The 25,003-nt window shown below is 44.7% G+C and overlaps 1 protein-coding gene and 1 long non-coding RNA gene across 9 annotated transcripts in view; one reads left to right on the top strand and one right to left on the bottom strand.

Annotated features, from left to right (window-relative positions):
* Positions 1-3,889: 3,889 nt before the first annotated feature.
* LOC140704778 (uncharacterized) lies at positions 3,890-13,691 on the bottom strand. Of its 2 annotated transcripts, none has more exons than XR_013541338.1 (2): positions 13,213-13,353; positions 3,890-4,644 (listed from the first exon to the last, which is right to left on the bottom strand). It is a non-coding gene; the product is annotated as an uncharacterized LOC140704778 (long non-coding RNA). The 2 variants fall into 2 exon arrangements; XR_013541337.1 differs by having other exon boundaries at positions 4,258-4,467; positions 13,213-13,691.
* A 206-nt stretch (positions 13,692-13,897) lies between these two features.
* Positions 13,898-25,003, top strand: part of MFHAS1 (multifunctional ROCO family signaling regulator 1) — a 59,245-nt gene continuing 48,139 nt past the window's right edge. For all 7 annotated transcript variants that reach the window (XR_013541336.1, XR_013541334.1, XR_013541333.1 and 4 more), the window contains exon 1: positions 13,898-17,249. Coding sequence is in view for 3 of the 7 variants with exons in the window: in XM_072991861.2 (XP_072847962.2) it covers positions 13,898-17,249 (3,352 nt within the window). In the remaining 4 variants the exon portion in view is untranslated. The remainder of the gene's footprint in view (positions 17,250-25,003) is intronic.

Genomic DNA, 25,003 nt, shown 5'->3' with positions numbered 1-25,003 from the left:
TTATAGCCTTTCTTCCAGACGGGCTTCCTTTACCTTCCGGTTGTTTTTTGTTTGTTTGTTTGCTTACTTCTTTGCTTTCTAATCAAAGATCAAGAAGTATCTTTGAGAGGTGCTCAGTTTTCCCCAGAGGTCATAAATCTGTACCAGTTTAGATTACAGATGAAAATTCATGTGACTAATGGCCATCCATACAAAACAAAGAAATCTCTACACTCAGACAAAGGTCTCTTCCTTAGTCTTCAGTCTAGGACTTGATCTCCCCGTCTTCAGCCCGGAAGAAGTACAAGCATAAATACACAAGTGTGTTCAAGTGTACCTCCCACCTTCTGCCTGAAATGTTGCAGGTCAGGTGCAAAAGGACAACCTCAGTTAAAACTTGTCCCAACTGTTGTCTAGAGTTTGAGTTCTGAGTTGGTTTCTTAAGAGTCTGTTCCACATCGTATTGCAAAACCTGTCGGGTTTATTGAGGAATTCCAGCTCATGTGGACTAGGCTTCCTTAATTTGGAACTGGCTCTGGCTTGTTGTTTTGGGGGATGAGAACCAATAGCGTGGGCTTAAAAAATCATTGATTTAGATATCTGACTATGGAGCCAGAGGTTGGGAGTTTGATTCCCCACCGTGCCTCCTTGACAGGGACTGGACTCGATGATCCCAGGGTCCCTTCCAGCTGTGCAGTTCTAAGAGGGGGAGGATGAATACTGTTAACCTATATTCTGCTTATTTGGGAGTAATTCGTCCATAGTAAAGGAGTCAGGAGGTCAGAATTGCAGAACTCTGTGGAAGCAGTAGAATTCTGTTCTTCCAAGATTCTAAAACCTCAAAATAGAGGAGAGCCCCCCTTTTGGTAGAGAGGTGCATCTCCCCACTGTGTCAAAAAGGTGATGACAACTGTTTGGGAAAGATAGGGTGGAGACCAAACCTCACTCTCACCCTCATATGCAGAATGCACCTATGAATAGAATGTATGCACAGTGCCTTTCTGTTTTGCTTTGAGTTCTGAAAACAAAAGTCAATTTCTCTTCGCCTTGTGAGTTCCAATAGTGAGTCACATTGGAGTCGTATTTCAGCAGCAGATTACATTATGACAGAATGGTTTTCAGGCAACACCCAGATGAAGCAGACTAAACAGGAGGAACTGTTTAAACATTCACCATTGATGAAGCTACAAAGGGCAGAATGCCCACAATTGCCTGCAACGGGCTCCAGGGCAAACCCACAAGCTAGTGAGAATTTATCTAAAACACAGGTATTCGTCTGTGAGGTCTGAAACAACTGACAGCCTGTTATATCCATTTATATACTTCAGCACAGATCTGAACATTGTTCTCAGCCAAAGCGGCAAGAGATAATACAGTTTCGACTTTGACGTTATTAAAGCCTTGGTTTGAAATGCTCATCCAATGCTCCGAAAGTGAATTCTGGAATGCTCATTCAAGCTGCCTTTTTTCCACATTTAAACCAGGAAATGTGCCTTCACTTCTAAGTGCAAAAGGCTAGTCATGCCACCCAAACAGATGTAATGTTTTGTTGTGGTTGTGCAACACATGTTTTTCACACTGATCTCCTCGTAGGATTCCTAACATTCACCGTGCACATAAAGAAAAATTAACAGCGTGATCACATGACAGAATTGTTCCCTATTTTGCCTAAATTACATCATAGCATAAATTTGCAGTCATATGACACACAGCCATTAGGGATTGATTTTGCCGGCCAGCAGTGTAATGACAGTTTAATTCCCACTCGCTGGTAGACTTCTTTTGTTGTTATTTTTGTTCTGGTGGCATTTCAATATATTCCTAAGCAATATTGCATATGTGTACAATCCTATCAATACTTCTTCAAAGCAAATTCACTGGGGAAGGCAGCCACCATCACTATCCCATGGTGGCCCTTTTATATATTTTAAATTTTTTCCAGTGGCTGGAGTGTTGATGTGTTGGTAAACTTATGTCAACAGCTTTAAAGGCATTGGTAGGTGTTGCATCACTCCACCTACTGTCTGGGAAGCGACACAGCCCTGGGTGGGGGTTGCCTGGTCCATTGAGGGCAATGCATTGCTTCCAGAGGAGCCAACACAAGAGAAGAAATTCTACCCATCAGGAAACTCTACCTGGCATATTGATGTGTTGTTTAAAAAAAGTTTTTTAAAAATTAAAATTGCGGGGCTGTAGTGTCCATTACATAAAACAAGGGAGAAAAATAAATCAGTAACACAATGTAGCCAGCCATAACAATTCAAATTGAAGATAATTGGATCGGTAATGTCAAAAACACATTGGGATGTTCATCCAGGTATATATACCACATGACTGCAATGCATTGCAACCAATGTACAGAAAGTATTGTTAGAAGTGGGTTACATTTCCCTGATGTGACCACAGCCTTAGTTCAACTGCTTGTCCTGACTAGAGTAGCTCCACCGAATCAAAGGGATTTACATAAGTATTATTTACCATTCAGCAACTGATTTAATGGTTTTACTCTAATTGGGGCTAGCAATTAGATTTAGGGCAAAGTGATTATCTTTGACACCTGTAAATTGGCTGTTGTGCCCACAGCGCTGAACCTCTAACCTTCAATCTTAGATCCAGTTCAGTTTTGAGCTGCAACATTCAGTGATGTCTTATCCTTGATATGGAGAGACTGAAAATAGCCACACTTGGAAGAAGGCTGAGAGACAAATATAAGCAAGCAAACAAAATACGACTGCAGTTCCATGCACAATCAGTTTAAGCTGGTATACCAACATTGGACAGAAATAGCTTTGCAACCATTATTTGTGTTCTGGCAACCTCTTGATGGGTTATAAATTAGCCAGCCTTTGAAAACAGTCTGGAAACTTCTACTGGTCCAAAATATACATTTAACCAGAACTGGTTGATAGGACTGTATTATGCCTCTACTTTGCCATCTACACTGCTGCTCTTGGATTTCTGGGACCCATTAAAAATCTTGGTCTTTAAAAAAACAAACCTTTAAAGCTCTAAATAGCTTGGAATTGAGTTTCTGAAAGAATATCTCTTCCCATACCTACCTAAGATTATCATATGCAGCTCTCTTCCAGGTGCCTCTTCCAAATGTACCTACACTATACTTTTTCTGGTACCAGGTAAAGAAGACGTTTTTACTCTCCCAAGTATCTTAAGAATCATTCTTAGTGCTTTTAGATCTCAGCTGTTTCCTATTTTGCTGCTGGTTTTACACATTGTGGTTTTGTTTCTCTTTCCTGTTGGTTTTATGTTGTATCTCCAACCATGGTTTTGTTGGAGCTGCCCAAGGAACTTAAGAGGAGAAAAGAAGCAAAATCAATTAAAAATAACCTGGAAGATCTATTGGAGATAGACCAAGTGTATAAAGATCTATTGGAGATAATCAAATGCATAAAATGGCCTCAGAGGACACAAAAGATGGCAGAATGTTTAGAAAGAAACAAAAACTGAAAAAATATTAAGAGAAGGAGTTACACAGAAAGTTGAAAAAGGGAAAAACAGGAAGATGACCTTCAATATTGGAAAGCATGTATATACCTAACATCTGGAATTGCAAAGAGGCATATCTTATATATTTAAAAAGAGAGAGAGAATTAAACTGAAATAAGGGAGCACTAATCAGGGTAAAGGCATAATATGTTTTTTAAGGTAAATTGAAGCTAGATATACAGTTGGGGTAAACAAATAGTACATAATGAACATGCATTAGATATGATATTGTTATAGGCAGGATAGAAAATGTGGAGATAGAAATGGCTAAACAACTATACAAAGAAAATCTGTATAAGATGCTCTAGATAATATTATGTGTTAAGAACTTACTCAGTTATCATTGGTATAAATTACAAAGTTTGTCTGTTAAATTACCTCAAATTATATAGATTTGGAACTGGAATGACTTTTTAAAAGTATTTTATTAGAGGATTTTGAAAACACTGTATACTATGAGAGTAATATTATGATAATAGCCAATACTGCATACTAAAATACATACATGAACGGTTTAAATGATCAGAAGATGTGTGGAATTTGGAGGGACAATTGAAAAGACACCAAGACGCAAAAAACAAATAATTGTAGGCAACCCATGTAACACAATGTTTGATAAGCATGAACCGAATGTAGATAGATTGAAAAACCAATAAAATATATTTTTAAAAAAATTATTGATGACTAGAACACAAAATTAGGGAATGAAGCAGAACCAAATGCTGTTGAAAAAATTGCCCTGGGGGGCAGAAATAATGCAAGAGAACAACTTGCTGCATTCTGCAAAGCCAACAGTCTCTTTATTATACAAACACATCCTTCAAGCAACTGAACAGAAGGTTGTTCATCTGGACATCACATTACAGACTATGTAATTGGAAGCAGGAGATGGAGAAGCTGTATTCTGTCTGTCAAAACAAGATCAGGAGTGAAGTGGATTGTGGTACTCATCATGAACTGTTAATATTCAATGTTGGAGTAGAGCTGAAAAAGAACACAAGAATTATAATGCCAAAATATAATTTAAACAACATTTCTGATGAATTTGAAGTCCATGTAAGAAGTTTACAGGAGCTGTGCAAGGCAGATGAAGACAGGATGTTTCGGAGATCTCTTATTCATAGGGTCACCATAAGTCAGAGGCAACTTGACGGCCTGTAACTGTAAGGAAACCAGCAAGGAAGAGGTTAATTTACTCTGTCAAGTTGGTAAAAAGCTGAAATCAGTTATAGATGGGAGAAAGAATATACCTTCCAATTAGCTCACCTGCCTCAGCTGGTGAAAAAAGTGTTATCTGTAACCTTGAAGAGTGAGGAGACCTGTGAGAGGCAGAGCTTCCTTGGATTCCCATGTTACACAGATCAGTTGCAGCTGTGCTATCTGATTAGTTACTTTTGCAGAAGTTACTAATTAGTTCAGAAAAGACACCATCTGACTGGTAGAAAGGATGGGTCCATCTAATGAGGAGATGATGAACAATGGTTCCCTCAAGCAGCAGCTTTTGGTCACTTAAATATGTAATCCAAGCCTGACATGCTGAACTCTGTGTATGCACTGGAACCATGTTACTTTGTAAGTATAGAACAAGATAGTTAACTTTCTTGTTTTCTGTAAGTCGATTAACTGCCTGAGTCTCTACATGATTTGCATTTTGCCTTCACCATGGAACTGCAACGCTTTATTTATTTATTTATTTATTTATTTATTTATTTATTTATTTATTTATTTATTTATTTATTTATTTATTTATATCCCGCCTATCTGGTCGGTTAAGACCACTTTAGGTGGCTATTATTATTCTTTTAGAATCTTTGAGCTTTTAAATCAGTATATTCTTTTGAAATTCCTTCAATAAAAGTATTTTTTTTACAGCTGCGCGTTTACTCAGACCGGGGGAGGGGAGGGAGTGGTACTAAAGAAACGGTGCGTTGCACTTGGAAGTTTTGAGTATTTTGTGATTGCTTTGTATTTTCTACCTTGCAAGGTTGGTTTGTAACCATAAGCAAGCAACTGAAAATTTTGTTTCTCCCTGTAAGGAGAAAGGTCTCACAGGCAGCTGTTCCCAATCACTAGCACACTGACCAACCTAGAAGGTACTAAAACCACGTTAAGCAAGGGTAGTATGGCTCAATGGTTGTCTGACATTCATCACAGTAACAACAGGAGTGACAAGAACAAATTGCATGGCTATGATTTTTTTAAAGTACAGTATATATTTAATTAATAAATGTGAGCTTACGCAGCTCCATCCATTTATAAAGTGTTTTACAGAGCAGCGTCATTGAAGGGCAGCCGTGCAGTCCGAGCAAAATAAAATCCAAATGCAAAAATGGGCAATACCTTTATAGACCACCAAAAAATCATCATCCAGTGAAACCAAGCTTTCGTGGATTAAACACCACTTCAGCAGGACTGTACCAGCGTGTGTTTGTGGGGAGGTGTTTTAGGGCCCTACTCTGAAAGAGCTTCCAAACGAGCTTTCAGGAGTGGGTAAGGCTGCAAATGGAGAGGGAGAAGGAAGAGAAAAGCAGAGCAAGGAATGAAAGGGGAAAAATAGGTTCAGTCTTTTGCTTCAGCTGGAAGCAAGGATTTTATCAGGGTTAAAGATTTTATCAGGGTTAGCTTTTGTCAGGGTTAAAGAAGGCGGAGCATGAACGGCTGTCCAAACATTCCCCAAAAATCTCTTCCATCCCTGCTGACAAAGACAGAGAGAGAGAGAGAGAGAGAGAGAGAGAGAGAGAGAGAGAGGAATGCTTGTTGTATGTGTTCTGCACAAGCGTTCTGCTCCCACCTTTGTGTTTCGGAGAGGCATGAATAATATATACACAACCGTCTCCATTCAGCAGCACTCAGCAGACTCCCAAGGGGACGGGGTGGGGAGGGGGAGGAAAAGAGGAAATCCTACTGGTGTGTTGGAAGCAAACTGTTGGCTCATTAGAAAAATACAGAAATGCCCCGCTATAGCAAAGGTATCAGTTTATACTAGCACATGCACCGTTTATTGTAACAACTCTTGGATGCATTTCCAAGCCCGGATAACAGTGATAATTATTTACTCTGGAGCTGTTACTGAGGACAGCTGTTCCCATGCCACCATTCCTGCCAAATCCATCATCACTCTGGAGGATGGGAGTTGCATTAATTAAAGCCACTCCCAGCTGGTGCTAAGAACTGAAAAAGTTTGGTCAGACTTTTAATCTCTTTGTATCCAGCAGCCTCTTTATTTCTCTCTGACTAGAAACAGTTGGACCACCATACCTAATGGGCAAAGGGGCGTGTGTAGTGTGTAAACATGTACTGTATATGCAAACACACACATACTTCCTTCTTCATGCATCCAACAACTTGAGAATTTGGGACTCTGGCCCACAAAATCTAGTGGCACAATGCACTTGTTAGTCCTGAGGGTGCCAGAACATTATTTTGCTGGATTCTTCAACTAACACTTATCTGGATATTTATTTCAAAGCTACCTTAAGTCTTAGTGTTGGGAGGAAAGTGGGGTGTAAATCAAACAAATCAACAATGACTTCTTCGGCATCCTTCAGTCTCAAAAGACCATGGTAACACGCTTTGTATGAGTGTCCTCTCCAGAGCACTAAACCTGGGTAGAATAATATGGAGGACAGGCTATTACCCAAGCAGCAAATCCCCCCTCTCCACATCACTGAAATAGTCCAATGGAAAGGCAAGAGCCAATACAACTGGTTCCAGCGACGTCGCAGGAGTTGTCAGAACAACACAAACTGCCTTCGGGACTCCGGCTCCGGATTTTGCCTCGAGGTTAACTCCTGAAACCTTTTCCATCAGTGGATATAGCCACAAAGCAGTGGAGGTTTGAAATCAGAGTTTTCCTTCTCCTAGATGGGCTGCCTTCCATGGCTGACAAGCCCCACCTACCCGGTCCAGGTGGATCGCGCTTACTCAGAACTGTCCACTATGACCTGTCCATCTTGGGTGTCCCTTGAGACACATTTCAGTTTTAATTTCTTTGAGAGCACGTTCAGAGAATACACATCCACAGTTCCGAAGAAAGCAAAACCGATGCCTTCCGTTCATTTCCAACCCAACTACAGGGCAAATAAAATGGGCACTCTGGATGTCATCATATTTGTCCCCTTTTGTATTCCCCCTTGTCACCAGTCCAAGCTCGATTGTCTGTGAGATTCAATTCAATGACATCCTTCATACTCTTGGTGTGGGATGTGGCTTCCACAACGACTTTATCAGAAGATTTATCGAGCAAAAATTCAATGATTGCATCTTTGTTATATAACATGAATAGGCACTCAGTAGGTTTCAGATTGATACAAAAGGAAAAATAGTAAAAATAAGGTTTGTCTCCTTCAGCCCACGTGGCTGGGAGGATCTCTGGGGTTCAGAGATCCTGCCTGGAGGTCTAGCATCTTGCAAAGTGAAAACAAATGACAATACAGTAATTTTTTAAAACCTTAAAACATAACTGCTTAGTCTTACAAAGCAAATGTCACCTTAGATAAGAACAGTGCTTACAAAGCAAATAAGTATGTAGATGTTACTAGTCCTCAGATTCTTTGTTAGTCCCACCTGGGCACACGCTTCTCTTAGGCTTCTGACTATATGCTATAAGAAGGGCCTGTGATCCATCTGGAATCTATAAAGACAAATCTGTATGAAAAAAAAACCTTGTGGTGTACTCTCCTGATCAACAATACACAACAGGAATCGGATGTTCTGGTCTCACTGCAACTGGAAACTTTGGCTTCCTGTTACATGAACAAACTTACAGTAAAAGTCTAAATAATAAATAAATAAATAATATTTGGATGCGTTTCTCTCCTTTATATTGCATGTTGTGCCTCCAGTCAACATTCTTTGTTTCAAAAAGAGAAATAACTAGGTTCTAAATCAAAACCAGCTCACTAGAAGTTCACATGATTAAGGTAAAGGTATTATATTTTAGACATATGAGAAGACTCTGTAGAACAGAGAGTAGCATGTCAACAAAAAGGAAGCCAGGGCTCTTTGTTTGTGAGACCCAAGTGGGGCTGCTAATGATAGGACCTTTTGGAGTAATTAATTTTCTAGGATTGCTAAACTGAAAGGACTAGATGGCCATAACACATACAAATGCTGCTCTAAAGTATTATTCTTTTGCATTTCAACATCTGTTTCATTGATTCAAAATCAGTTTGTTATACACACACACACACACACACACACACACACACACACACACACACACACACACACAGAGAGAGAGAGAGTATATTGCCCAATTAGTGCAAAGCAAAGCACTATTTTGGACGGTTAACAATAAGGCCAAACCCTCCCCTAAAGACAATAAACCAAACAGTAACCATGATAATAAAAATAAAAGAATAAAACAAATCAGCTCCAGCATCGCAAGACAAACAAACAGAGAACATCAACCCATAATTGGACAAGTCAGGCAAGGCAAGTTCATGTGAGATTGCGCATTTTGAGTAACCTCTTAAAGGTAGGCAGGGAGGGGGCCAGGAACAGCTTGACTGGGAGCCAATTCCAAAAGGCTTTTGACACAGTAGTGAAAGCCCGACTTCTAGCAGATGCCTTTTTTAAAAAAAAAATCTGGTCATTCTGCTAAGAGATGCAAGACGCTGTATTACAGCTTGAAAACAATATACTCTATTAATTAAAAACCTACTCCTAATCAGCCTAATCTAAATTTGATGTCATTTTTAAAAAAAACAAGAAAGAGGCTGTCCATATCAAGACTTGAATCAAACGACTGCAGCTATGTTTAAGGCGTTCACTTCCAAGTAGTCGGACTGGCCTTTAAGAGCTCTCTTTTTTCAACACTTCTAAATCTGTTACTCAAGCATGTTTAACATATCCAACTACAACATCTGCTTGATCAAAATAAAAATGTCAAGTGGGTGGTTGAAACTGGTAGGAGAGTGTTTGGGGCAAAGACCTGGGTGTCCTATGAACAGAAAGGAAACGCTGTAGCTCACTAACAGAGCATGTGGTTTGGGATTAGAAGGGCCCCTTCCTGAAACTCTCTAGGGAGCTATGGATGGTCAGCAGCTGACAGGTTTAGATGTGTGCTCTGTTATGTCCAACATTATGATAACCAAGTTAATGAAAATTTGTGCTTGTCCTTGAAGGTGATAACAGTGAAGGTACAGTACTTTTCATTATTAGTCAAGACATTTTTCAGGACACTTTTGTACTTCAGCTTTGCTGCTTTTTTGTGAATTTAGGGATGCAGGTAAATTGGCAACATCCTGAAATAAGTACTGTATTGTATTGGAAACCAGTTATCTTTCATTTTCATGCTTTTCTCCTGCTCAGAATTAAGTGTTTCTGGTCTATTTGAGCTCCTTTCATTCCTGATTAGGCAAAATGTGAAACTTAAAAAGATCGAACATGAGTATTTATTTTGGCTATTTCTCCTTCCTCCTGTTTTTAGAAAAAGTTATTTATTGCTGACAGCTCACATGGCTAACACTTAAATTAGGATCATGAGTTGTCCCCAAAAGAGTGTCCTATCTAATCATTCCAGAGGGACCAACCATCTGCTCGGGTCCATAAACTAAGGTCTCTGTTAAATTTTGATCTTTTGCCATTCTTGTGAGTTAGCCAGGTTTGCAGCCCTGCTCTAAGTCAAGCTTGTCCTCTGTTGACCACTGGTTGCCCTTTACTCTAGTTTGATTCACCCTCCATGCTCAAACCGCTTTGCAAGCAGTCCAGATCAGTCCATTTGCATCCTTCCTACTTACCCCCATGAGAATTTTGTGGACTGCTTCTCTGATACCTGGCTCAATGAGTTAGGTAGAGGTTGGGAGTCCAGTTCCTCATTGTACATGCCAGAAGCGCCAGCCTGTGTGGCCTTGGGCAAGTTGCACAATCTCAGGATGCTCCCAGAGAAAGGGAAGGGTAAACCACTTCTGAGTACTCTATACCTAGAAACTCTGGAAGGGGTTGCCATAAATCAGAATTGACTTGACTGCACACAATTATTATTATAATATTGCCATAGCTGGCATTATACCTCAGTGATTGGGTATCTGGTTGAGGAACCAGAGGTTAGGAGTCCAATTTTCCACTGTGCATCCCAGAAAAACTGGCCTGTGTAGCCTTGGGCAAGCTGCACATTCACAGGATGCCCCCAGAAGAAGGGAATGATAAACCACTTTTGAGTACCAAGAAACCACTAGAAAAGAGTCACAATAAGTCAGAATTCTCAATAGCACACAATTATCATCTCTTCATCAAATTCAGTCCACTGCTTCATATTATAGCAGTGTTGTGAGAATACATTATCCAGATACCGGTATATACTTTGGGACCATTAGCCTACACCAGTGATGGTGAACCTTTTTTAGGTCGAGTGCCCAAGCTGTGACACAAAACCAACTTATTTAAAAACAATTGCCTCTGCCTGTAGGCATCCTTCAGTCTTGAGAGACTATGGTAACGTGCTCTAAATAGAGGTCTCAGAACAGTGTCTAGTGTGTCTGAGAAGGCTAATTTGAGAGTGATAATCCCTTTCACACTGAAGACAATCTGTCCCCTGTCCAGCTCCCTGATTTTGCTGGTTCTGGGACTGCCTCTTTGCCTCAGCCTGCTGAATAAGTGTCTCTTCAAGTTGGGAGAGGCCATGCTACACTGCCTGCCTCCAGGCTGAACGCTCAGATGTCAAGGTTTCCCAACTGTTGAGGTCCATTCCCAAGGCCTTCAGATCCTGCTTGCAGATATCCTTGTATCGCAGCTGTGGTCTCCCTCTGGGGTGATTTCCCTGCACAGGAGATCTTTTGATGTTATCTGTGTCTGCTGCTATCTGTATCTAAGAGCAGAGCTGAAACCAATAATCGTTAGAACATCTCCTAGCAGTCTGTTCAACTTTGCTACGAGCAACTTGAAGAACCTGCAAGTTGTACTCCCTAGGACAGGCTTTGAATTTATTTTTTATTTATTTATTTTATTTCTATCCCGCCTATCTGGTCATACTAGACCACTCTAGGCGGCTTACAATCGGAGCAACAATAAAATTATTAAAAACATTACAAATAGACAAAAATAGAAATCAAAGAATATAAAAGAAAAATAGTCAGGGATTATCTGTTGGGAAAGCCTGCCTATACATCAGTGTTTTCAATTGTTTCTTAAAAATGCCCAGCAAGGGAGCCGCGCGAATCTCAGGAGGTAAGTTGTTCCAGAGGCGAGGAGCCACCGCCGAGAAGGCCCGATTTCTGGTCTTTTCCTTCCAGGCCTCTCTCGGCGTCAGGCTCCTTAGCCTCACCTCCTGGCTCGCACGGGTGACACGGGTAGATCTAGGTGGGAGAAGGCGTTCCACCAAATATTGAGGTCCTAAACCGTTTAGGGCTTTGTAAGTAAGCATCAACACTTTGAAGTTGATGCGGAATCGGATGGGCAGCCAATGCAATGCGGCCAGAATGGGCGAGATATGTTGGTATCTTCTCACTCCACTGAGTAATCTGGCGGCAGCATTCTGCACCACCTGTAGTTTCCGCAGCAGCCTCAAAGGTAGCCCCACGTAGAGCACATTGCAGTGGTCTAATCTTGAGATTACAAGCGCGTGTACCAAAGTGTTGAGAGCCCCCACATCAAGGTAGGGTCGCAGCTGGGCTATCCGCCGATAGCTGCTAGAGCTCCCTCTTTTCCTTGATGGCTGGCATCCTCCAAATTGGCTTCAAACCAGTCTGCTGTCTTTTTGATCTTCTTGCCAAATGTGGACAAAGCGGAGTTATAAACAGCATTCTTGAAATGTTCCCATCATTCAGGTGCATTTGCACCAGCCGGGCCTAGAAGAGTTTCCTCAAGCACTTGAGCAAATTCCTCCACTTTTCTCTGATCGCAAGTCTTGCTTTCCCTGCCAGAAGAATAAGAAAATGTTTTCTTTGACAGATCCAGAGTCTGGCAATCTCGTCTCTTGCAGGGCAACAATATCTATCTGTAGCTCACTCAGTTCCATGTCGATGACAGCTGTCTTGTGTCGATGACAGCTGTCTTGTGCACGTCATCTATTTCCTGCAGGTTGTCAGAAAAACAACTGCCCCTGCACTGCAAGGTTTAAATGCTTGTGTTTCTTCCCCCCAATCTGTCAGGCTAGACTGGTAATTGCACCCCTCTGCTGGACCACTGCACCAGCAGAGGGAAGCGCTGAAATCTGAGATTGGAGAGCCGGTATTTCTCGATGGCGACATGGTTTGCGTGCCCAGAGAGGGCTCTGTGTGCCAGCTGTGGCACAGATGCCATAGGTTCACCATCACTGGCCTACACCGTTGTTGTCAAACCTGGGAGCTTCCAGATGCTGCCGCCTACCACTCGCATATTCCCTTACCTGCTAACTAGAACTGATGGGACTTGTAGTCCAAAACATCTGGAATAATTATGCTGGTTTACACAGTGTCATAAGAAGAATGGCTGGTTACTTTGTGTACTGATCACTTCAACAGCTCCCCAGTAATATGTTGCCTTGTTTTCACTCATTCCACTGGGAAACACACCTCAGAACTTTCCAACAAATTGAGCCAGTTCACACATGTCTCTCACTCCTGAGTGAGATTTAAAAGCACCACCCCCCCCGCACGCCTGAATGGAAACTGTCTTAATCAGGTGTAAGTGAACCATTTGTGTTTATAGGGATATTCCAACACAAAGGGATCTTGGAGATCCCATCCAATAAATACCACGCTTTGCCATCAGACCCAGTTCTTCGCATACGAGGCACCTCATGCTTACCAAGCGCTTTCCATTTAGCAAAGGTACGCGGTCGAAGCGCCCCGAAACGTGTGAACCGAGCTTTATGGGTGATGACGGGACGGGACCTGTTTAGGCGGGGACTCCGGGACAGTACTTCGAGCTAGAGGTCGGCAGATGCCGTCGGGCCTCGCAGCAGCACCAGCAGCAGAAAAGGCGGAGAGATAATGAAAACCAGCCGCTCTCGCTCGGCGCGCCCTTTCTTCCCCTCCAGGGCGGCTCCGGCCAGGCGTGCAGTTACGTGTCGAGGAGGGGCGGCGCTGGCGCTGCCGCCTCTTGTGCAGCCGCCGCCGCCGCCGCCACAGCCTCCTCCTCCTCCTCCTCCCAGCACCGGTTAGAGAGAAATCACCGGCGCCGCCTAGTTCGGAGCGGCGGCCCAGGAGAAAGGATGCTCCTCCAGGCGCCGCGGCGGAGGCGCAAGAGACGGGACTCGCTGGCGGCCATGCCTCCTCCTCCTCGCCGCGCCTAGCCAAAGGCGAAGCTTAAGCCGCCTCCTCCTCCATGGCGAGCGCAGCGGCGACGGCGGCGGCGGCGCCTCCCGCTAGATCTGAACGGAGCGGCCCGGCTTCGAGAGGGACGCCTGGAGGCGGCGGCGGCGGCGGTCCCCCCCGGGCCCCTCTCGGCTCTCGCCCCCGTGCCCTTTAGGACCCGATGCGGCGGGGACGCCATGGCCGAGACGGAGCGTCCCGAAGAGGCGGCCCGCCGGCTATGGCGGGACGCCGCCGTGCGCGCCAGGAAGCTGGGGAGCAACTTCCAGCCGCTGGAGGACGAGGTGGGTGCGCGGCAGGAGGAGGAGGAGGAGGAGAGCGGCCCGGAGGCCGCCGAGGCGGAGCCCAAGTCCTCGCCGCCGCCACCACCACAGCCGCCGCCGCCGCCGTCGTCGCTGGAGACGCTGAACCTGAGCGGGCGCGGCCTGGAGGAGCTCCCCGAGGGCTTGTGCGCCGCGGTGGGCGGCAGCCTCAGCGTGCTGTCGCTGCGGAGGAACCGGCTGGCTCAGCTGCCGCCGCCGGCCGCCCTCCGGCACCTGGGCCGCCTGGCCGAGCTCGACCTGAGCCACAACCGCCTGCGCTCTTTGCGCGGCGACGGCCAGGCGCTGGCGCTCCTGCGCGGACTGCGTAAGCTCAGCCTCAGCCACAACCAGCTCGGGGCCGAGGGCGACGGCACCCTCCCGGCGGGGCTGGGCGAGCTGCGGCAGCTGGAGGAGCTGGACCTGAGCTTTAACCGCCTCCGCCGCCTGCCCGAGGAGGCCCTGGCTCGCCTGCAGCAGCTCCGCGCCCTGGACGTGGACCACAACCAGCTGGCCGCCTTCCCTCCGGCCCTGCTGGAGCTGGGCGCCCTGGAGGAGCTGGACTGCTCGGGCAACCGGCTCCTGAGGGCCCTGCCGGCGGGCATCTCCTCGCTGCGGCGCCTGAAGATCTTGTGGCTCAGCGGCACCGGCCTGGCGGCCCTGCCGGAGAGCTTGTGCCAGCTGGGGGCTCTGGAGAGCCTCATGCTGGACGGGAATCGCCTCAGCGCCCTCCCGGCAGGCTTCGGCAGCCTGCAGCGGCTCAAGATGCTCAACCTCTCCTCCAACCTGCTGGCCGAATTCCCCGCCGCCGTGCTGGCCCTCCCGGGCTTGGAGGAGCTCTACCTGAGCCGCAACCAGCTCACCCTGCTGCCGGCGGGCCTGAGCCAGCTGTGCCAGCTGCGCACCCTGTGGCTGGACAACAACCGCATCCGCTACCTGCCCGACTCCATCGTCCAGCTTCATCAGCTGGAGGAGCTGGTGCTGCAGGGCAACCAGATCGCCATCCTGCCCGAGGGATTTGGCCAGCTGGGCCGAGTCAGCCTCTGGAAGATCAAGGACAACCCACTGATCCAGCCCCCCTATGAGGTCTGTATGAAGGGCATCCCTTATATTGCTGCATATCAGAAGGAGCTGGCCCACTCCCAGCCTGCCCTGAAACCCCGTCTCAAGCTGGTCCTCATGGGCTTGAAAAATGCTGGCAAAACTCTGCTCAGGAAGTGCCTCATGGAGGAGGAGGAGGAAGAGGAACAAGGGCAAGGGGAGTCCTCCTTAATGGCAGCCAGGAATTATGTGGACAAAACGCGGACCAGGGGCTGCTTCACTCAGCCCTTGAGAGAGCTGCCCCAGTCTCGTTCCTTGAAAGCACAGCCAAACCATTACCCCATTGTTGAGCAGCCGGAGGCTTCTCCGCTGAGGGCGTCTCCCCTAAAATGTTCCTGCTTAGGATGTCTCTCCCCTGAGCAATGGGATGCCCTCTTTGACCAACCCTCCAAGGTTCCTGGACAGAACCAGGTTAAATGCCTTACTGCCGAGCATCAGGCAGATTCCCCAGTGGCCCCGTCACACACACAAAACGGGGAAACGCACTTAGGATGCTACCCTCTGCCACGGCCCATGACGTCCCCAGCTTCACGTCTGGCAGGGCCTCCGGAGAGCAGCCAAGGCATCGAGGTGGCAGACTGGACGGCAGATATGGAGAGGGGCTTGACTTTCATTGTGTACGAACTGGCGGGAGACCCGAGTTACGACGTGATCCAGCCCTTCTTCCTCTCTCCCGGAGCCCTCTATGTCCTGGTGGTGAACCTGAGCACTTACATGCCGCAGTGTTTTTATCCTTCCGTGGGACACTTCCTCCACTGGCTGGGGGCGAAGGTGCCACACGCGGTGGTGTGCATGGTAGGCACCCACGCGGACTTGTGTGCTGAGCGGGAGGTGGAGGAGAAATGCTTAGATATCCACCGCCAGATTGCCTGGCAGGAGAAGTGTGACTACGAGGGCCTTCAGAGTTTGGCCCAGCAGGTGGACGAAGCCCTGGGGCAGGATTTTGAGCTGCGCTGCTCCAGCCCTCACGTTGCCTTCTACGGGGTGTCGGACAAAAACCTGCGGCGCAAGAAAGCTCAGTTCCAATACCTGCTGAACCACCGCCCCCAAATCCTCTCCCCGGTCTTGCCTGTCAGCTGCTGGGACTGTTGCCAGGTACGCCGTTTGCGAGAGAAGCTCCTCTCCGTGGCCGAGCACCGAGACATCTTTCCGAACCTGCACCGGGTGCTGCCAAGATCCTGGCAGGTGCTGGAGGAGCTGCACTTCCAGCCCCGAGCTCAACAGCTGTGGCTCAGCTGGTGGGACTCGGCTCGGCTCGGCCTGCAGGCGGGGCTGACGGAGGACCGCCTCCAGAGTGCCCTTTCCTACCTGCACGAGAGTGGCAAGCTCCTGTACTTTGAGGAGCACGTGACCCTGCGGGAGTACGTTTTCCACAACTTGCCCCGGCTCATAGACATCCTCAATGTCTTCTGCCAGCGGGATGCCACGGTGTTACTCCAGAAACTGCTCCGCAACGCCCCCGTGGATGAGCTGAAGGCCGCGCAGCTCCACCACTACGTGGAGGGGTTCTTGCTGCACGGACTGCTCCCTGCCCACGTCATCCGCCTCCTTCTGAAGCCCCACATCCAGAGCAGAGAGGATCTGCAGCTCATCCTGGAGCTGCTGGAAAAAATGGGACTCTGCTACTGTGTCAATAAGCCCAAATCCAAACCCTTGAATGGCGCTACTGCATGGTACAAGTTCCCCTGCTACGTGAAGAACGAGATGCCCCATGCAGAAGCGTGGATCAATGGTACTAACCTGGGTGGACAGTCCTTTGTGGCTGAACAGCTGCAGATTGAGTACAGTTTCCCCTTCATTTTCCCACCTGGGCTGTTTGCCCGCTACAGTGTCCAGATTAACAGCCACGTGGTTCAGCGATCAGATGGGAAATATCAGATCTATGCGTACAGGGGGAAAGTGCCTGTGGTGGTAAGTTACAGGCCTGCCAGAGGCACCCAGCAGCCAGATACATTGTCTATTGCTAGTCATGCATCTCTGCCAAATATATGGACAGCCTGGCAAGCCATCACCCCGCTTGTGGAAGAACTGAATGTACTGCTTCAAGAATGGCCAGGCCTGTACTACACCGTGCATGTTCTCTGTTCCAAGTGCCTTAAAAGAGGGTCACCCCAACCACACACCTTTCCAGGTAGGAGACCTATGTTCTTGATGGTGGTGTTCATACATTGTGCGGCTGCATTGTGCGACTGGGTGAAGAGAGGGGATGGTATGCTAGCAGTGACTCGCCTCTGGGTATGTGAAACCACCCCAGAAAATGGTTGGGAGAGGGATACAGATGAGTATTTTATGGAGTACCCCAGGGAAGTTATATTTGTACACTACAGTTTCAGGAGTCCCCCCCCCCAACTGTTGTGACCATTGTGTTTGCTGGCTGGGGGAATTCTGGGGACTGTTGTCCAAAAATAACTCTGATTTTGCTATGCATCTGCACCGCTTGGGAGATTATGCAAATATGGGCAGATTATGCAAATACTCTCGTACTGGCTGTCTGATTATTGTAAAGTGACAACGCTTATCCCAGGCTATGTCTGGTCATCTGTATGTTTACCAATGAGCGATGGAAGATTTCAGCAGGTCGTTCTGATTTCCTAGGTTTCTGAATGGATAAGCTGCAATAAAAGGGGCCCTTCTTGTCATAGAGGCAGGGCCCAGTTTGCCAGATGTGTGGGATTTTTCCCCCCTTACCAGAAATAGCCCATACAGATTATCACACTGCCCTTGATCATGGCTTGGTCATCTGTATTCTCCCCTCGAGCAGCAAGTAGGAGTTCTCTGTGTGTCAGATGCCTATCTGCCCTGAACTAAAATGGCTGTCAGTATCACCTGCATATAGCTGGGACAACCTGGACTATTTTGTTAGTCTTTCTCTCTCTCTCTCAACAGACTGATCAAGAAGGTGATGCACAATTGGGGGGAAATTTATCACTTGTTAAGTAATTATTTGCTTATCTGCTGTTTTTCTGTCGTCAGCATATGAGAGTTCCACCCTGTCTTTGTTTTGTGCTGCTGTTGCATATGCTAGTGCATAAAAGGACTAAAATCCTTTTAAAGTAACTAGAATGCAGGTTTTTTTGTTTTGTTTTAGCTTTGCAAACTCCTCTGTGTGTTTCTGTATCTGGCTTGCAATTGCCTAATTATTGAATCCATATTCATATCCCTTGTTGATCATCCTTCCTTCATCCAGTTCCGCAGCTTACCATGTGTGTGTACTCACAAATGTTGTTTTTACTGTTAGGAGGCCTGCAAAAATTATAGCCATGTGTTTCAGGCAGCAGCCAAATGACCGGCAGCCTCTCCTCTTGTTTCCCACATTGTTGCCCCAGCCTTAAAAACACAACAATGTCTGGTAGGGCCTTATTAGTGGTGCCATTTTTGTGGTGGACTGTGCAGTGTCACCTTGGTGGACTGTATGTTGTACGGGCCGGATACTTGATTCTGAAGAAATAGAATTGGTTTTCAAGTACTGTAGTGTAGAAGAATATGAACAAATAATCTATGATACTTAGAGGTTTTGTTGAAATCGCTCTGAAAGAGAAAATGTTAAATCAGTCAACTCATATGTGGATTATTCTATTCTCCCCAACACCCAAAGGTTGTTTGAGAGTATTTCTGACTGTGGCATTCATCTCTCTCTTTTTATCAATTCATTTTTCTGATGAATAGGTTTTTGTAGGTGTGCATATTGTGTTAAAAGAAATAGAGTAGATGCAACAGTAGCCAAAAACAAGTGTGCAAGCCTGAGTGTGGTTTTCTGGTGTTTTGTTTGTTTGTTTTTTTGTTTTTGTTTGTTTTTTAACTATGGGAAGTATAGATAGTAATGTTACACTTGGGCATATCTGTCTTCCATTTCTGCACTGGCCATTCACCTGATCAGTTAACTTGAGCTGATCTTGCTTTCTGCATTAGGAATACTTGGGGTTTAAATGCTTTGGAAATATCTTTCCCCAGAGTCAGCAAGGGCATTATTCTGTTGCTCATCCTAAACAAGGGTAAACCCATTGGATTAATTACTGAATGGTAATCCAACATTAATGTAAATCCCATAGAGTAAATAGCTCTACTCCAGTTGGGACTAGCAATAGGATAATCTCCACTAAATTTGCATATGTAAATCAAGTGTGGGCAGTTTGTCACCCTCCGTGTGCTTGACCCCAGCGCTTGTCAGCTCTCACCTTTGGCACTTCTAGCTAGAGCGGAAGGGATCTGCATTCCTGCAGAATATGGGGTGACACAGATTGTCCATGCTGGATGTAAATGCACAGATGTGAGAGGGCACCCTCATTATCTGCCACCTTCCTTCTACCTGCCAAATCAGTCCAGGTTTGCCCTACACTCAGATGAATGGCTCAAAGGATATAGAGCCATGTAATTTTATTCGTTCTGCCTTGGGTCTGCTATTGATTATTCTTAGGTATCGTTCCTTCCGTAAAAACTTAACAATTTGAAGAACCGGAGCTTAGGAGCCTCTTTTTAAATAGCCCTTACTACCCTGGATGTGTTGTGTGGTTTTAAAAATACATATGTATCTCTGCTAACAGTACAGTATTTCAAAATTTGCTAAGTTTACCCTGATACCTGTGGAGGATGGATTTTTTTAATGTAGTAACCTCCCTTTCCCATGATCCTGTTCCTAAGTGCAGCATTCTGTATTTTTGTAGTAAGAGACGGATGGCAGATGTGACACAGCAGAAAGCAAAGGAAATGTTGAGAGATGATGTGGGAGCTAGACCTAACCGTCCTTGACGGTTCAGTGTCTGAATTGAGGTTTGGGTCTGAGTGGTGTCCTGTAGAATCCGGTGGTGGTAGTATGATACCACTTTGAGTTCTTGTGACTCAGATCTGTTGGAATTGCGGCATTTTACAGCATGGTGACATAGTTGGAATTCTCTGCTTGAGAACACTAGAGCATAACCCCTCATCTACAATGGAGAATTCTAAATATCTCATGAAAAGTACAATTAGATTCCACCTAAGAGGATAAAAGTGGTATCAAACTAGTGCAGCTGTCTAGCACAGATATTGCTCCGTGGACCTGGTGGGACACCTGCCTTTATTTTTTTTTCCTGTGTGGGGAATGCATTCTGCATTCTTCTGCTTGGTACAGTGGCTGAATGTGATACAACTTTGGGCACCAACCTTTATTCACAAAGACAGATTCATTTCCTTCTTAAACGTGTAACGGCTTGTTGAACTTACTGGAACAAATTCTTCCCAAGATGTAAGAAATAGCAATGTTGTGGTCCTCTCTGCATGCCCCTGAACTGTGACTTGAGTCACTATGGAAAGTTGCGAAATACTGTCAGAATCTTTCCGACTCCCACCCACTCCACTGTTCATTGTGTGAGTGTGAGAAAGAGAGAGGGAGGAAACACCTCAAAGAGGATGATGGCTCTGGCGGTAGAGAGATGACTTTCTGATGCTGTTTTGTTTTGAACTGAAGGCTTGTGTGTAACCGGCCCATATTTTCTGGCTTTAGTCACGCAGACTTGAGTCAGCACGCCAGAAGATGTTGTTGGCAAGCAGACCATATTTGCTGGCAGAAGATCAAGTCAAACATCTGACCTTAATAAGCAATGTGTTTATGGAACTTTCCTTTCAACAGTCCCAAGTAGTTGGAAATGGGTTTTATAAAGATGAATTGGGGTGGGGGTGGGGGTTTCTGGGGGTTTGAACAGAGTTTGCTCCTGCTCCAATGGAATATCAGCTTCTGACTTCTAATAAATGTTCTTAGACCTCGTTCTTTTGACCTGGCTTTTTACTGCTATTTGCATAGGGTTGATGATAAGCTGAGAGTGAGTAGCTTCAGAAAGCTCTGTCAGATGTTATCCTCCTGATTTGTCGGATAAAGATCATAAAGTTTTCTGTCATGGAAAGAGCAAGATCAGGTTCAGGGAGAGAGTGTTCTGTTTACTAGTTTCCCCCTGACTTTTCAGCTGTGTACATTAGAGAGCAGAGGTGATCAGCTTCATATAATGTAGAAGTTGTCAGTAATGTTGACAGACGGTGGCACTGAAGACTTCCTTGTATCCTGAGAAGTAGCCTTGTGGTACTTTATGTATTCATATTACAGGTATAATGAGATATGTTTACATATTTATAAAAGAACTTCAGGTCATAAGTGGCTGGACGGTCATAGAGTGCAAGCAGGATCCAGTGGGCTCTGCTCTGGTCTTAGTGTGTCTTTTGTAACTTTTATAGCACTAACAGTGTTGCAGACCCTTTACAGAGTGGTACGAGGGAAGTAGTCTGTTTCTTGCCCCCCAGGAATTTTGACTTTGAAGGGGTGACAGCTTGGGCAACAAGGGGTAGAACAGAGAAAATATTAACAGGGCTTATGACCAGTGCTTTGTTCCTGTGCCTCTGAAGATTGCGATAAGTCTTTTATCTCATGTGGTAAGCCACAAGGAAATGAATAACTTTTGCTTAACAAAGTTCCTGGTGTTCTCTTAGAGTTGCTGGAAATGGATGGCCCTGTTCAACTGTTTTCCTATTGGCAAGTAAAATCTGCTTTCAGGCACTAATAATTTTGCATTGACCGTACGGGCTAACTATAACTTGGCTTAAATATAAGAGCACTACTGCAAAAAAAAAAAAAAAAGTGCCGACACAATGTGGATGAAATCATTTAAGGGCATGATGAGCCCTCTGAGCCCAGAGGTTACTGATTAAAGGCTCTGCTATTTTCAGGCTACCTTTATCATAGGATTACCCGCAGAGGGAATTTCTTCCTTAGAAGAGATTAGTGAAGTCCTAAAAAAATTAAAGTGCCTGGGCATGCGGTCCAGCGCTAAAGTAGCTCAGCTAAAGTGACAAACGGGCACTGTCCCCTTGCTTTGGTCAATATTGCATCATTATTCTTTGAAATCTCCCCCTTCCTTTTTTTCTTTCCTTAAGAAGAAAGAATTAAAATTAGCAGTGCTAACTGAATGCAGATGTTTATAGCAAAGACCACCTAACTTTCAGAGAAGGAATGAAGGAATATTGGCTTGTAGAACAGGTCATTCTTAGGTGGGCTAGTGGTGGAGCGTTCATGATGAATCCTCTTTTATGTATGCTATTGCAAACAGGTAATTGGAATCCTGCAGCTGTAAAAAGAGAGCGGAAAAATGAGGATTGTTTCACCTTACTATCTGGGTTTGTTGCCCTCATTTTTGAGTACCAACATGTAGAGAACATGCAAGGCCTTGTCTTTGGTTTTAAAGATTTTCCAGTCTCATGAGCACAGCCGGTGAATATTACAATAACAGTTTTTAATTTAGGCTTAAAGCATAGCTTTTCATTGTATTTTCTTTATTTGTAGGCTGGTTTTAATGCTGAGCGGATGAAAGCCAAGGCAGAAAAATAACACAAAATGTATGCAGATGCGTAATATAAAGCACAGTTTGAAAAGATTGTCACATGAGTATCTTACTAGGAGAAGGGCTATGAAGTGTGGGTATTCTCATCCAGGATAGAAGGTTCTTTTTAAACACACAACTATAATCTTAGTTCCCTGAGAATTGTGTGTGAAAAATTGGAGTCAATCATAGGAACACATACTCTTTCCCTCTTGTTCTCTGAGCACTAAAAAAGTACATGTTGCTCCAGATCACATTTCCTCATAAAGATTGCTGGGAAATTTGTTTTAAATGTAAGCTTTATTATTTGATTTATGATTTCACATTTCATAAAAGAAGTGAGGAAATTCATTCCTAAGATAAGACCAGGCTCCTCCTTGGGAAACTGTGCTTTCTAGGACACCATTATCGTTCTGCATAACAATATGGCAGACGTCCACTTTCCTAGAGATAACATTTGGGTGACATGAGGAATGCCCTGAAAGATTTGCTTATGGAGCTCTGTATTTGTTGATGTAAATGCACATACTGTACATTCAAGACGCAAGCAGCAAAAATATATATTAAAGAAGCTACAAAACATAATGTACTTGCCATTCAAAGAAGTAGGCTTTTATGCTGACCTTAGAATCCTTAATTTCAAGGTGGCTTGATGATTTAAAAACATATGGCTGGTTCTTCTTGTCACTAAGTGGTTTTGCCCATGATGCATATATTGTTAAAGGGAACAGTCATAAGACCAGCCATAGCTTGGATAATCATATATTGAAGATGCTTGTGGGCACCCCATTGAGGGACTGCAGGAGTGCCTTCCCATTTCTCCCAAGGTGGGTAGCATTCCTATGATGGGCGGATGTTCTTAAGGGGCATTAAATGAGTGCTCCTCCCAGTTACATGCCCTCAGAAAGAGCTTGCTCCGTGATTTCCCCAGTCATTGTGACTGTTATACGAAGAGACGTGGCTTAACGTTGATTGGTTAAGTGGTTTTGAGAACGCTCTGTAAAGTGTGGAAAGGTTATTCAAATCCAATTCAGTTGAACTGAGGATTGAGCTGATGGTTGATGTTTGGTCTGGGTTAGTTAATTTGTATTGAGATCATATGTTCTGAATTTGTGTTCAGATCATCCCTTGAGATGTTCAGATCTCTGTACGGATCGCGTAACAACAGCCATTTCATCTTAACACTCAGGATGATTGTGGATAGAGAGTGTTTATTGATGCTTTTTTTTACTTTCAGAAGAGCACATTCAGATAACTTTCTGAATGTAAGTTGGTACTGCAGGAGTAATTTAAAAGTTTATTTAAAAGTAAACATGAAAAGGACCTGGCTTTTAGAAACCTAGCATATAACAAAAGAAGGTTCTATTCTAGTCTTCACTCTGAAGAGATAGCTTTCCAAATGCAAGGATTTTAATAGAGACATCCATCAGCAGCTGTATGTAAAGAAACAGCATATAAAATAAAGGGGCTTTCAAGCAATAACCAATATGACTGAAAACACATGTGATGTTTCAGAACTGAAGCTTTGTTTTCACAATCTAATATACTCACAGGCTGCAAAAAGTTTTTAAAAAAAGACAGAAGTAGTCTTTGTGGGGCTGCTTGTTTTCTTTGTTCATTAGGTCTTTTTTAAAGAAAGAGCTGCATTTTTATGATAAAGCTATATCTGTTTTCTCCTGACAAAAGGAATCAGTGATGTTGTTTATTCGAACTAAATAGTTCAGCTGATCTTCAGAACCCATTAATCCAACAAGGCTGACTCTAAAATACAGTAAGACTCATTCTCCGAAAATATTTTGCCAGTTCTCTTATGAAACAGTTTTTTGAAGAAGAGGAAAACATAATCTCTGTGGAGAGTCTCTGTAACAGGCAAATGGCACTTTGAGAAAAAGGAGAAATGGCCCAGTAATTCTGAGTTCAATGTGGAGAATGTAAGAACTTCCTTTGGAAAGCGCTTGGAAACTTCATTGAGTCCAAAACACTGCTGTCCAATTGTTAACCAGGGCTGGTTACAGGGACCACATAACCCTCCACCCCATTACATCAATTCCAGTGGTTGTCAGTCTGTTTCCAGGCTGAATTCAAAGTCAACCTATAAAATCCTAAACAGCTTGGGTCTCAAGGGCCTTATCTCCTTTTATGAACCTGGTCGGGTGTTAAGGATCATCAGGGAAGTCTCTGTCCCACCATCCTCACAGGTGCCCTTGTTGGGGACATAGGAGAGGGCCTTCTCTGTCACTGCTCCCAGACTCTGGAACTTGTGCCCATGAGAGGCCAAGCTGGCCCCATCATTGCTGTCCTTCTGCAAGCGGGTCAAGGCCTTCCTCTTCAGGCAGGCTTTTCCTTAGTGACCGTCTGTCTGAGAGAGGTTTTTTTAAATGAGGTGCTTTGTATTTTGTTGCTTTAAAATCAGTTTTAGTAATGCCTTACCTAACATTCTTAATATAATGTTATTAATGTGTTGAATATTTGAATAATTCATTGTTATCATTGTTATCAGCTTTAATATAGTGTTGTAATGATGCAAGTCACCTTGAGTCTTTTC

This window comes from Pogona vitticeps, chromosome 2 (assembly GCF_051106095.1).
Source record: "Pogona vitticeps strain Pit_001003342236 chromosome 2, PviZW2.1, whole genome shotgun sequence".
NCBI lineage: Eukaryota > Metazoa > Chordata > Lepidosauria > Squamata > Agamidae > Pogona > Pogona vitticeps.
This window is presented reverse-complemented; position numbering and strand designations above follow the sequence as displayed.